The 15404-nt window shown below is 38.7% G+C and overlaps 1 protein-coding gene across 1 annotated transcript in view; it reads left to right on the top strand.

The window, feature by feature from the left end:
- Positions 1-15404, top strand: part of LOC126251833 (cyclic GMP-AMP synthase-like receptor) — a 304227-nt gene that overhangs the window by 232242 nt on the left and 56581 nt on the right. The window contains exon 8 of the mRNA XM_049952498.1: positions 10160-10285. Within this exon, the coding sequence (XP_049808455.1) occupies positions 10160-10285 (126 nt within the window). The remainder of the gene's footprint in view (positions 1-10159; positions 10286-15404) is intronic.

Here is a 15404-nt window from a genome sequence, read left to right as displayed (position 1 = left end):
AGAGAGTGGAAGAACCTAATGGAGAAAACAAAACCAAATCGACTTTGTATCTGTCTTTTAACAAGCGGCCAAGTGGTCAGTGTCTGTTCACCACTGGTGTGGCTGAAATTCATATTCTGGAACTAACCCTTCCAGTCTTAACATTCTGAGTTCACTCAATGACTCTACTCAATCTCACCTGATTCCAGCATCATGTAGCATTTTGATAATCACAATATTATCCCAGACGGTCAATGCGACACCAGTATTACTTGCGCAACTGGTCTTTCGGATTCTGGGGCGGCCAGGTTAAAATGCAATGTGATTCAGCGAAGGAAGTCAGAGTCCTCTGGGCAACTTAAAATCAAAACAAATACTTTTTTGCAACACATAACATACAAACACTTTTGCTACCAGGTAAACTTCATAATTTGGGAGATATATTAAAAGAACAGAAGGTTATAATTTTGGCACTTCAAGAAACACGAATGATGGACAATAACGCTGTGGATTTCGGCAATTATTGTCTTTTTAAAAGTAAAACTGATAAAAGAATACTTCATAATGTGCTACATCTGGGAGTTGCTTTTGTAGTCTCCAAAAATATTTTAAACTCAATAACAGAGGTAAAACCCACAATAGATTAATGATAATTTCTCTTAAATGTGCAAATAAATACACTTTAATTAATGCCCATATGCCAGTCAATGAGGATAACTGTAAAAAAAATCTGATGAAGTTAATGTAGCTTGGGAAACGTTAGAAAGCATCAGCTTGAAAATTCCCTCAAACCATCCTAAAATCTTAATGGGTGATTTTAATGCTCAATTAGGTAAAGAGGAAAAATATAAGAAAACAGTGAGTGGATTTCCTGTGCATAAATGGACAAACCAAAATGGCCAAAGACTTGTTGAAACAAGCAAAAATTTTAACCTCAAAATCATGTCAATACATTTTAAAAAGAACCCTTCTAAACAAATTACCTGGTGGGCACCCAGTGCATTTATTGGGGAATTTCAAATCGCTCATGTAATTTCATACCCTAAGTACAAAGAAATTTTAAATGTCCAAGTTAGGAAAGAGGCTAATATTGATTCTGACCATTACTTGATGTGAATAAAAGTAAAACTTCAGCCTCAGAAATTCATCAAAACAAAATTTGACACTGCTAAAATAACCCCAAGTCTAAAAACTGAACTTGACAAAAAACAATCCAACAATTGTCAAAGCCTAAAAGAAAAGTTCATCAAAACAGCACAAAATTTAATTCCACTTCAGAGGAAGCTAGTAACAGGGTTGCATACTGCTAAATAACATCATCTTTCTTTTTGATGTCAGACAAGGAAGTATTTATGACATCAAAAAGAAAGAAGACGTTATACAAAAGTAGACAACCCTGTTACTTGTCAAAATGGAAGGCTATGAAACAGAATGAGAATGAAGAACTGGACATTGCTCTTTACAAATTGTTCACAAAGCAATGCAGCAAAGGAATTCCTACCAGTAATCTGATAATAAAGGAGAAAGCAGTTGCATTTAATAAACAAGCTTCCGTCATTAACTTGTTTGCAGCAAGTGAGGGTTGATGGTGGCTGTCAAACTGGAAACAGTGACGTGTGCAGCAGCTGACAGTCCCCAGGAGAAGCTGCTTAACTGACAAGAAAAATGCAGAAAGTTTGTAAAGAAGATGTGGAAGGTAATGGAAGAAGAAGATTTAACTGCTGATACCTTGTACAATGCGGATGATAACAGTCTGTTTTACAAGATGTTTCTTTCAAGAACATTAGTTTCCAAGAACAAGAAGGAAGTTCATCGCTACAAACAACAGAAATACTGTGTAACATTAATGACATTTTGGAACAGAAATGGGAGCCATCAATTACCACTCACAGTGATTGGGAAATCCCAACAGCCATCTTGTAAAACAACAACAGGAACACACTACTAGGGCAATATTGTTTGCAGAAGAAAGTGTGTATGGACAGACAAATATCCTCTTGGTGATTCCATGAAACATTTGTACCAGTTGTGAGAAAGGAACTGAAGTAGGGAAAGCTTCCACTGAGAGCTATGATTATAACTGACAATACTGCCAGTTGTCATCCTGACGTTATTCTGTATCCAATGGTCTACAAGCACCCGTTTTTATGTTGTTTTTTTTTTTTTTCACCCACACAAGTGCAGCCCTTATTCAGCTCATGGACCAGGGAATTTTTGAATCAGTTACATTATCATTAACAACTGATGCTATGTTGAAGGTGTACAAACTTGTCAACTAAAGTGATGTGACCATAACGAACAGCTGGAAAAAAGTGTGACCATTCATTTGCAAAGTCTGAGTCAGTACTGAGTGACAGCTATGAGCTAGTCAACCCACAAACATCAATTCTGAGACTTTATACATTGATATGTTCCACAAGCTTCCAGGAGAAGGAGAAATTGATGCCGAAGATGTCACTAAGTGGCTGAATGAGAAAAACTGTGATATAGCCCAAACTTTAACAGGCAAAAAAATAATTTAAACCATGCAAGAAAGTAATGATGAAAGTGATGAAGAACAGGACATAGTGCATGGAGATTTCTCACACTGCTGGTGCTGAAGCTGCAGTACATTATGCAATAACCAGATACATGCAGTACTGATATAATGCATGTAAAGCAGCCATGTGGTTTGTATATTATAAGTGCAAGAACTAAAAATTTGGGGATATTTTATAGTGAGTGGTACTACTGTGTATGAACACACTGAAGGACTAAGTTTTCTGTCAAAATGAATGTATCTTTGGATTTAATGAAGTATAGTTCCAGTGTGTTTAAACTAAATTTCAGCCTCTCTCAGTAATCCAGCACTTCTGCTGACCCAGCATCTGCATGTGCAATGAATGTCCAGATTAGTTAAGTATTTAAAGATAAGCCCTCCTTTTCATATCTCTCTTCTCTCTCAACAATGCACATACCACTGGTTAGTGAATATCTATTGAAACATAGGATTGTCATAACCTAGTGACTGAGTTTGAATTACTTGTACCAGTCAATTATTTTTCTCAGAAACCATTGCATAGTGATAAAACCCATTCGAACCATTTGTCATGACTGCTCATGCTGTTTCCTGATTACACAGAGTGAATTTTTTCCACTATGTACAGGGCTATTACAAATGATTGAAGCGATTTCTTAAATTCACTGTAGCTCCATTCATTGACATATGGTCACGACACACTACAGATACGTAGAAAAACTCATAAAGTTTTGTTCAGCTGATGCCGCACTTCAGGTTTCTGCCGCCAGAGTGCTCGAGAGCGCAATGAGACAAAATGGTGACAGGAGCCGAGAAAGCGTATGTCGTGCTTGAAATGCACTCACATCAGTCAGTCATAACAGTGCAACGACACTTCAGGACAAAGTTCAACAAAGATCCACCAACTGCTAACTCCATTCGGCGATGGTATGCTCAGTTTAAAGCTTCTGGATGCCTCTCTAAGGGGAAATCAACGGGTCGGCCTGCAGTGAGCGAAGAAACGGTTGAACGCGTGTGGGCAAGTTTCACGCGTAGCCCGCGGAAGTCGACGAATAAAGCAAGCAGGGAGCTAAATGTACCACAGCCGACAGTTTGGAAAATCTTACGGAAAAGGCTAAAGCAGAAGTCTTACCGTTTACAATTGCTACAAGCCCTGACACCAGATGACAAAGTCAAACGCTTTGAATTTTCGGCGTGGTTGCAACAGCTCATGGAAGAGGATGCGTTCAGTGCGAAACTTGTTTTCAGTGATGAAGCAACATTTTTTCTTAATGGTGAAGTGAACAGACACAATGTGCGAATCTGGGCGGTAGAGAATCCTCACGCATTCGTGCAGCAAATTCGCAATTCACCAAACGTTAACGTGTTTTGTGCAATCTCACGGTTTAAAGTTTACGGCCCCTTTTTCTTCTGCAAAAAAAAACGTACAGGACACGTGTATGGCTCATGCCACAACTGGAGACCGACAGTGCCGACTTCATCTTTCAACAGGATGGTGTTCCACCGCACTTCCATCATGATGTTCGGCATTTCTTAAACAGGAGATTGGAAAACCGATGGATCGGTCGTGGTGGAGATCATGATCAGCAATTCATGTCATGGCCTCCACGCTCTCCCGACTTAACCCCATGCGATTTCTTTCTGTGGGGTTATGTGAAAGATTCAGTGTTTAAACCTCCTCCACAAAGAAACGTGCCAGAACTGCGAGCTCACATCAACGATGCTTTCAAACTCATTGATGGGGATATGCTGCGCTGAGTGTGGGAGGAACTTGATTATCGGCTTGATGTCTGCCGAATCACTAAAGGGGCACATATCGAACATTTGTGAATGCCTAAAAAAAAACTTTTTGAGTTTTTGTATGTGTGTGCAAAGCATTGGGAAAATATCTCAAATAATAAAGTTGTAGAGCTGTGAAATCGCTTCAATCATTTGTACAACTCTAGGGATTGATTGATGAGAGGATAGAGAACAAAAAAGGTCTAATGAACTTATGTCCAGAAATGCATGGTTTATATGCTAGAGACCATTTATTCAGCCATATTTTCTTACAGAGACTGTGGTCTAATACATGCTGTACCAAGCAGCCTTAGTTAGAGTATGTATAGTTTACTCCTAGAAGGTGGTACTGTTCCTCATACATTATACCCTAACACCCTCTTCGTCCATAGTAATTAGTAATGTTGTGCCTGATTCACTTCTCTTAATTACTCACCATGTAGTAGAAGTGATACAGCATTGTGCACAAGGGTTCTGTATTCGAATCAAGAGCTTGCCAGCATCATGTTTACTTATGGAAAGGCAATGGCAATGGCCGGTGGGTAGCAAAGTTGTATCAGGAGACCTATCCCTGCCGACAACAACTGCAGCATTCAATGTTTGCAACAGTGGTTCACTGTTTGTCTGAGACAGGCTCATTTTAGGAAGCAAGAATTCATGAAGGACATACCCGAAATGTTCGGACACCAGACTTGGAGGAAAATGTGATCAACACTGTGGAAGGCAACCATCGTGTCAGTACCAGGCAGCTGGCCCGCCAGTACAATGGTATACATTTAGGCAACATTGTCTGTGGAGAGCAGTATCCTGATGCTATATTTACGTTAAAATGAACAGTTGAGATCGCAATAATATTTGTTTATATACCAGTTTTGGCTTACGTCACAGCCATCTTCACAAATTTTGGCCTCCTACGGCTGGTGCTGGCAGCTCCTCGGTTTTCTCATTATATCACGATCGTACACCAATGATTGTGGAACCATGAGAAAACTGAGGAGCCACCACCACCAGCCATAGGGGGCCAACAATTCTGAAGATGGATTTAATGTAAGCCAAAACTGGTAAATAAACAAATATTATTGTGATCTCGACTGTTCATTTTAACCTAAGTATAGGGGAAGCCGGAAAACTATGTGGAACATTCTCCATGACAATTGTTACTACCCTTATCATTTACAGCACATGCAGGAGTTTCTAGCAACAGACTTTTCACATTGGGAGCAGTTTGGTCACTGGTTTCTTCACCAGGAAGCCATGACTTGTGTCATCCACCTATTCACAGATGGGACCACCTTCACACGGAGTGGTAGGGCCACCTTAACATGGAGTGGTATCTTCAACTTTCATAACAGTCATCTGTGGGATAGTATGTAGAACCCACATGGTATGGTGACAGGGAATCATCAGCATCAGTGCATCTGGAATGTGGGAGCCAGGATAATTGGTGACCGTATTTTGGGACCAGTCTTCCCTCCATGTCGTCTGACAGGAACTATTGGCATTTCTTACAGGTGATTTTGCCTCACCTGCTGGAAGACAAATGGATAAAAGTGAGGGAAGGACTCATGGACTCTGCCAAAGAAGTATTGGGAATTATAGTATCCCAAAACACCAGGAAAGAATGGATAACAGAAAACATGTTGAAAAAGATGTAAGAGCGGAGAAAGTGGAGAAGTGTAAAAACTGAAGAAGGCAAAAAGAGGTACAGGAAACTGAATAATGAATTAAGAAGAGAAACTGAAGAAGCAAGGTAAAAATGGATGAAACAGAAATGCAATGAAATAGAGAAAATGGAGAAAGAGGGAAGTATGAAATAATGTATAGACTGGCTAGTGAGATAGTTTTTGAATGTAAAAGAAAGAGGAATAACATGGAAATAGAAAGAGTGGATGGTACTCTAGCAGAAGAACCACAGAAGGTTTTGAACACATGGCAAGAATGTAGTGGACTGTTAAGGCAGCCAGTCCACAGTGAAGTAGCCGAAAGGGCACGCGTCAACTCATGCCGTCTGGCATTAAGTCTGGAACAGGATTCGTAATGAATGTGATAAAGAAAAGAACGTAGCTATTAGAACACTTAACTTTTATATTGTCCTTTGGTATACAGCATTCTGGATGATACAAGTGAGACTATCTTGAGGTACATGCAACGTTACAAATGGTTAATGGCGCCTTGCTAGGTCGTAGCCATTAACTTAGCTGAAGGCTATTCTAACTGTCTCTCGGCAAATGAGAGAAAGGCTTCGTCAGTGTAGTCGCTAGCAACGTCGTCGTACAACTGGGGCGAGTGCTCGTACGTCTCTCGAGACCTGCCTTGTGGTGGCGCTCGGTCTGCAATCCTGACAGTGGCGACACGCGGGTCCGACATGTACTAATGGACCGCGGCCGATTTAAGCTACCACCTAGCAAGTGTGGTGTCTGGTGGTGACACCACAAAGAATATAATGAATGTCTGTATAAGGGGGATGAAATGTTAAGCGAAATTAAGGTTGAAGAGGAGCAATATGTGCCAGAAGATGGAAAGGGATTCACGATCTTGGAAGCAGAAGTAGAAAAGGCAGTCTCTCTCTTTCTGTGTGTGTGTGTGTGTGTGTGTGTGTGTGTGTGTGTGTGTGTGTGTAATCTCCTTTAGCTGTTTGTTTTGCCTTTTCTGTAAATTTCATCTAATGTGTTAAGTAATGTGTCTTTACAGAGTGTAGTCTTTTCATTTAAAACTTGTTTGGCTTCTGCTATCATACTCTGTATGCGCAAGTTCTCTTCTTCTATTATTAGTTTGTCGTATAGGTGTCACTGGATTTCAGTATTTTTAAATCTGTTGCCACTGTAGTTTGATGGTGCTTATAGGCTTTTGGGTGGTCAGCAAATGTGCTATGGGTGCTGTTACTTTTTAGGGCTGTGAGGTGTTCTGAGTATCTTGTTTTAAAGTTCCTGCATGTTTGTCGTATGTATACTGATTGCTAAGTGTTGCATGTGAGTTCATATATTTCTGATTTGTTGGATTTATCTGTGGGTGTCTCCTGTGTTCTGTTTTTTGTATGTTATGATGTCTGTACTGTATCCTACACGACCTTCACGAGTAATTACAAACATATGCACAAAACGTTTTGCCATGCCAAAACCATATTTTTTAAAAATCAAAGTATGTGCTAACTGCCTGTTAAAGTTCACATTTACATCATTGGGTTTTCAGATACAAGCTATCAGTGCAGGAGCCCATACATATGGTCCTGCAAAACCATATACTGTAAAATCAAAGTATGAAGAAAAATGAACAAAAAGTAACTTTATGCCTCACTTTGCTAGATCAGTTACAAGCTAAAATATGTTCAATTTTTACAGTTTTCAATAAGCAAAACCCCACTGATGATGGCACAGAGGTGCTGAAACATTTTTGGGTAAAAAGAAAAGTGTTCTTGCATAGAATGTGGAACTTATGTCCTATAATTTAACTGGAAATATGGAGGAAAAACAAGAGCTGCAGATCCAAACACTGAATATGAAAATGCTGTTTAGTTTTTGATGAGTATTCCAGGCCAATTCTACTCATTTGTTTATTTCTTTTCCTGCCCATTGAGCCATTGTTATCAAGTGACCTACATAAGAGACACTTGTACTGATTCTATGATTTCTTTGTTACTTTGTGCTGCTTTCTTTTATTGTGTTTATTTTTAATTATTTTAGTTTTATTGTAATAGAATTTCAAGCTTATTGTCATTCTAGCTATATTAAATTCTTCTGTTTTTTGTTGAAATTAAAGTGCACGACATGAGAACATCACATCATCTGCAAATAAAGGCCATTCAGATTTATTACATTAGCACATATTAATTATTAAGTAATTAATACATAGTATTTCTTTGTTTCTTCACATTTAATGTCTCTAAACTTCTATTATGGATGGTGAGAATAGATTTGGTGATGTGGAATGTACTTTCATGGCTTATCTTTCAGTTCTGAGATATCTAGTGCTCTGAAAAAGTTCAGTAGGATTTCAGTATTGATGTCTGTACTTTTCAATGTACTATCAATCTCAAAAAATTAATCATCCCCAGAAGACTTCACGTTACTGCCATGCCACAGTGCTTTTAGCCTCAGTAATGGTCTCATTCAATAAGGAAGAGAGTCTACAAGTTTCTTCAGGTGTGCTGTACCCAACTGAAGCCACTTGTTGATGATCGGATCCTGTAGAACTATAAAACTGCAGCAATATTGATTCCTACATTTATCCTCAATGGAGGGTAGGTAACCTGGGTTTTTATGAAACCAGAAATGTGTCTGCTGACTTAGGAACACGGTTGTTGTTACCTTGGAAGACGGTAGTGTCCATAGAATACACATCATAAAGATGTTGAAGGATGGGCAACTCTTGGTCACCAAGAATCTTAAAATAACTATATCATTTCATGTTCATGGTAATCTGAAGGAAATTACCCAGGTAAAGGTATAAAACACATTCCCAAAAGTCCACAGAACCAACTCTGGCCAAACTGCACCCTCCACACAATGCATATTAAAGATCCCATTTAGCAGTTGGTACACACATTGCCTTGCATCATTTTAATATTGCAGCTCATTGGGTAACTCTACATACTAGTCAGCTACTGTCCAGTTTCTGTGTAGTTTGGCCTATGGAAGATTCACAAATTTATGTGCCACTGTGAGCAGTGGACATTTGCAAAATACAGGATTCCAGGTGTCCATTGCATGCGGTTTGGTTTGTATTACTCACTTGGAAACTGAGATAGACCTGCATTCACTGGCAGCAGTAATTCCTGTCATATTCAAATCCACTCGTCATTGACGAGGTGTGACTCTCATCTCTGTTTCCTGGCAGTTAGGTTGCTGAGCTTATGTAGTTTGAATAACATGAGATATTGACTCAAGTACAAATTAAATAAAATGGAGATTGAATGATGTGGGGGATAGACTGCAACTCTGTCTTACTTCCTTTTTCTCAATTACTGGGTTCACTTTCATCTTTTGACAAGGAAGGACATCATATCATATGAATCGTGATGGCTGAAACTGAGTCAAAAGGATTCTCACAATATATGGACTCCTGGAAGAGTTATAATTCATGCACACGGCTCCATTTTGTATTTTGTTCAAGGCTTGCAACTGGTTAATATCCAGTTTTAAATCCTGCATATTCCTTTACCTCATTCAAATTCAAGGTTTCTGTATGGTCTGCAATAATATTAATGAGCATTTTGTATGTTATGAAGAGGGTATATACAGATCTATAGCTTGTCTCCTACTCTTCTTGAGAGACAAAAAATGCAGTACTTTCTCGGTTTCGGAGAACTGACGTCCTCTGCAGACATTCTGGAAATAAATTTGACAGTTCATTTTGTATTGTGTGAGGTATAAGTGGATACCAGCTTGGAAGTCACCTGGTTTGATGTGGGAAACAACCAGGCTGGCCAGCTCACTGACCCTCATTGCTAATCCACCAACAGATTCGATTCATGGATGGTTCACCTTCCTGAAACATGGAAGTGATGTGCCAACATGTGTGGCTATACAGACAGATCAAATTACTGTAAAATATGATGTACTATATAAAAATTAAGTAATTCAGTTAATATTAGTTACAAAAATAAACAAAACTTTCATCTCATAGTGATTAATGTATTTGCTATGATCTTAATCATGGTTAAGTCCTGAAGCAGTTTGAGCTTTTCATGATGCTTGGTGAAGGAGAAGCCTTTGATTCAACACATTAATATAATACCTTTATGTTAAAAGAGTAGTGAGTTGTTTAGGATGAGTGTCGTTTGTATTATACATTACACACTAACTCTCCTTAAGTACAGCAACACCTTTTCTCTGCTTTCATTGTCTGAGAAACAGAAGAAATAATTGTTGTTTCTCCTTTTTCTAGAAACTTAGAGATGATCAACAGTGGAAAGGATTTTCAAGCTATTATATAAAGACAATGTTTTTATGGAAGACTGCTGCCAATAGTAGATATTACTGGCGTAAAGGTTTGGGTGCTACTTTTATTGAGGTAATTATAGTAATATGTAGGTTTAATTCAGGAGGTATAGAATGGTTAGTACTGACACATGAATTGCTAAACATTACTTAACCTTTCTAAGCAGCCTGAAAAAGTATAAAATAATAACTAATTGTTAGTCAATTGTTTTCACAAAACCTCATAATTGTGATAATAGGCTCATCACCATAAGTGAAAACATCTAAAATCGTTTTAGTGGATTATTTTGTGAATGTTGCTGTGTCTATGTGAAGTTATTGAAGTTATTAAAACATTTCCTCCTGGTATACCATCTTTGACATGAACATGTGAAAGCTCTAATACCTGGCTTCCTATTAAGAACAATAATTCACCACCTAAGCTTTCAATTACAGCTTGTTTGATCATCAAAAAGCACGTCATTGGCCACTGGACTTTTTAGTATTTTGAGAATGTAACAGCAAGGGTTCTGTCAAGATTTGCCTGTGAATTAGTCCATCGCCTGAGGCTCAATTGAGAAATACAAACTTTAACTTTAGATTCAGAACAGTAGGGTACAACATGGACATTATTATGGTATTTTTCATACACAGTGCATTGTAAAATCATTTTAATTACCACACCATGAAATTATCATTGACATATTTTTGTGGATTTCTCAAGTATTGGGGGGTGGGCGGCAAGAAACAATAAAAAGTAATCTTAATGTAATTTTAGTTTCTGTATATTGTTTGTTGACTATTTCTTCTAAGGTTTTGGAATGATCTAAATGGATTTATAAGAACATGAACATTTACTGCATAAACACGTACTTACGAGGCATGACAATAAACTAATGAGGCTGATTTTCTTTGCAAATGTGGCAACTCTGCAGGCTTGCATAGGCACAATGACTTTGACCTTGGTCAATAAGCTGCTTCTAGTCCAAGCGGCACATCGACGCAACTGCTCAGTCGTGAGTTGTGCTGTAATAAGTTAACACGTGCATGTGTCTCTTGTCACGGAAATGGAACTGCATGATATTGCACAATGGTATGCCATTTCTTTTTGCATTAAATTGGGTGAAAACGCAACGACAACTTACAGTAAGCTTCAGAAGGCTTTTGGAGAGGAGGTTATGTCAAGATCTCAAGTTTTTCGTTGGTATAAAATGTTAAGTGAAGGCAGAACGAATACTGAAGATGAAGACCGCAGTGGACGACCATCTACCTCATGGACGGACGTCAACTTGGCTAAGATGCGTGAACTCGTACACTGATCGAAGATTATCCATGAAAATGATTGCAGAAGAACTGAACATCAGTAGAGAAATGGTTCGTCTAGTAATAACTGAAGATCTTGTTATGAGAAAGATTTGTGCAAAAATGGTCCACAAAAATCTCACACCACAACAGTGAGAAACACAGAAAAATGTGGCAGCTGATCTGTTAGAGCAAGTGGAAATCAATCCAGAATTGTTGAACCATGTTATCACTGGTGATGAAAGTTGGTTTTTTCAGTATGATCCAGAGACAAAATGCCAAAGTTCGCAATGATGCACAAAGGGATCACCCAGACCTAAAAAAGCTCACATGTCAAAGTCAAAATTGAAATGCATGCTTGTGTGCTTCTTTGATTCCAGGAATTGCTCATAAAGAGTGGTTGCCTCCTGGACAAACAGTTAACCAATAATACTTCAAAGAAATTTTAGAAAGACTTCGTAAAACAGTTCTTTGTGTCCATGCCAACATTGCTGATAGTTGGATTCTGCATCACGATAATGCGCCATCCCATACTGCTCTGTCAGTACAGCAATTTTTAACCTCAAAACAAATTTCAGTACTACCGCAGCCACCTTACTCACCAGATATCACTCCATGCGACTTTTTTGTTTCCAAGAGTCAAAACAGCGGTCAAGGGACACCATTTTCAAACAACACAAGATGTCCAAAAACCTGTGACAAGGGTCTTGGAGGATATTACAGAAGATGAGTTCCAGAAATGTTGCCATCAATGGCAGAAGTGCTGGAAGAAGTGTATGCAATCAGAAGGGAACTACTTTGAAGGAGACATCACTGAACATGACTAAAATGGTCAGCAATAAAACGGTAACATTTTTTTCACATCAGTCTCATTACTTTATTGTCACACCTCATATATATATTTTCCATGTGGAAACATTCAAAAGACTAAAATTATTTGCAGATATTCTTTGTAAGACTTACACAGTTGTGTTGTTGGATAATTTCTTCATTGACAAAACTTATCATTGCAAACTCTGATGCTCCCCTAAGCAGTTGGAGCCCCCATGATGTACTTGTTGTGATGCAAAATGGAATCTACTGGCAGACCCAGCTACCACACACTGTCCAAGGGGTATCTCAAAAAATAACAATACAACACAAATAAATATTTGTGCTAACATATCATATGCAGAAATGTGACCAAAAGTGTGTATTGTTTGGAGCATACTCTCAAACACAACATTAATTAACTACATATTTACTCACAAATAGGCAATAAGAATACAGAAAACTTCACACAATTGACTTGACCCTCGAGGAAATTTACTTTGACAAAAATTCTGTTCAACTTTATTTTCAGTCTTTCTTCCATTAAATCTTGTAGCTTGTTTTTTCGTGTAGAGAGGGTGAAGAAAAAATGCTGCACTTGGAGGTCATCATACAATTCCTCATTCAGATTCAAGAAGAAAATTTATCTAGCAAAATCAAATATATTACATTTTGCAAATATGTGTTCAAAGCCAAGGATCTGGCAATGTTATCACATCATGCAGCACTTTGGACTATACGAAGGAATATGTAGCACCTGACACTACTGTACCAGCCATTATAGCTCACTGACTCAACTGTTAGGACATGACACTCACATACACCATTGGGCTATGCTTCAAATTCTCGTCAGGTTCTTTTTTTATTTTTTTAGACATCTGTTCCATAGGTCTCATCATTTATAAGGAGGACATCACTTGAAAATAGCCTATCGCAGGACACAGGGATCCATTAAACTTCATGCATGTGTCTACTAACTGTGCAGTGCACGATCATAAAGGTACACCTGAAAACCGAACTGCTGATGCTACTCATTCATATGCTGCACAGTTCTCTCAGAGGTGCTATTCGGATAAGAATGTTTTTTTTGTCACCTGGAGAAATGCCTTCAGTAAACTGGTAGTCTTCATACAGAAGTAATGGACAGAGGTCATCCAAGGATTAGACATACTCCACAGAGGATGCAATTTTTGAAACCATTTACCAGTCATTTCAGTGAAGTACCCTTGATATTGCAAGGCAGTTCCAGATATCCGAAAGACTAGTTGTTGAAGTGTTGTACAATGAAGACCTGCATCCATATCATTACACGTTAACTCAAAGCCAGCGGCCAGAAGACTGCATGTGATGAGTACAGTTTTGGTGTGAATGGTTTTACACCGAGTGTAACATAACAAACATTTTATAAACAGTGTGATGTGGACTGGTGAATCCAGCTTCACTTATGAATGCATTTTCAACTTCCACAACAGCCACTGTTGGCTGGAACACAACCGACGTCACCTCTCAACATGGCTTCAGGCACACTTTGGCATAAACCCATGGGCTGCAGTTGTGGGAGCACACTTTTGAGACCTTACCTATTGCTGGCCCTGTATCATGCATTTCTTTGCAATACTTTGCCTGATGCAATAGAAGATGTTCCACTTATTGTTCGGTGACAGCTGTGGTTGTGTCTTGCCACTTTGGCAATGGTGGATGCAGGTATGTTGCATATGATCCAGTGAGTGGTGAAGTGTTTGTAAATGCAAGGCAGTCACTTTGAACATCTTCTCTGAAGTGAACATTGCTCGTATGTGTACATACTGGCTCTGTGAAGATAAGTCTGGATGACAAATGTACAGAAATCAGTTATTGTGCTTAACATAATAGGCAGTCTAGCATGGCCTACTTACTGTGTTTTTTGTACTTCATTGGATGCATGCAATTTTACTGTATTCACTATAATTTTCTATTTGCTTTATTTGTGTCGTGGATGAAACAATGTGGTTGTTTACATCTGTAAGAAGTTCATGTTATATCTTAGTGTTTAAATCAAGGTATTAGTAATAGAAAGAAATACACAAGATACTACAGTGTGGAGGTGTATATTGGATACAATTTGATGCTTTTAAATGGAAATAGATAAATATATGTTCATTGTGAATGTGACTAGAACATTCTATTCTGCATATCTGGTATTGCCTCATCTCACTGAGCTAATAGAACAGCTCCGCCACAGGACAGAGTTCATGCTACCAGTTCTTGGCCACACTGCATGCAGTTGCAGAATTGCCAGAGTTTCTTCTTCTTCTTCTTCTTCTTCTTCTTCTTCCTTTTTTTTAAATCACATTTCTGTTAAACCTATTGGTGAACTAGTTTTCTTGAATTGGGATGAGGAATTGCATGTTGACTGCCAAATACAACATTATTTTCTTCACCCTGTATTTTGTTTTATCTAGTCTACACATTCTTTCACTTAATTGAGAACTTACAACCAGTGTTTTATCTGTATGAGGGATTTGTTATCTAACTGAGAAAAATGTTCATCTATTTGAGCATTTTCATTTATGTTTATTTTTATTTTCCCTTCTGTTGGAGAAAATTTTTCATTCATCTGTTTGAATGTCCATGTACACTATGTGATCAAAAGTATCCAGACACCTGTCTGAAAATGACTTACAAGTTCATGGTGCCCTCCATCGGTAATGCTGGAATTCAATATGGTGTTGGCCCACCCTTAGCCTTGGTGACAGCTTCCACTCTCAGAGGCATATGTTCAATCAGGTGCTGGAAGGTTTCTTGGGGGAATGGCAGCCCATTCCTCATGGAGTGCTGCACTGAGGAGGGGTATCGATGTCAGTCAGTGAGGCCTGGCATGGAGTTAGGGTTCCAAAACACCCCAAAGGTGTTCTATAGGATTCAAGTGAGGACTCTGTGCAGCCAGTCCATTACAGGGATGTTATTGTCATGTAACCACTCCGACACAGGCTGTGCATTACAAACAGGTGCTGAATTGTGTTGAAAGACGCAATCGCCATCCCCGAATTGCTTTTCAACAGTTGGAAGCAAGAATGTGCTTCAAACATCACTGTAGGCCTGTTCTAGTGCTATGCAAAACA

Source organism: Schistocerca nitens, chromosome 4 (assembly GCF_023898315.1).
Source record: "Schistocerca nitens isolate TAMUIC-IGC-003100 chromosome 4, iqSchNite1.1, whole genome shotgun sequence".
NCBI lineage: Eukaryota > Metazoa > Arthropoda > Insecta > Orthoptera > Acrididae > Schistocerca > Schistocerca nitens.
Note: the sequence above shows the minus strand (reverse complement) of the source record. Positions and strands in the feature narration are given on the sequence as shown.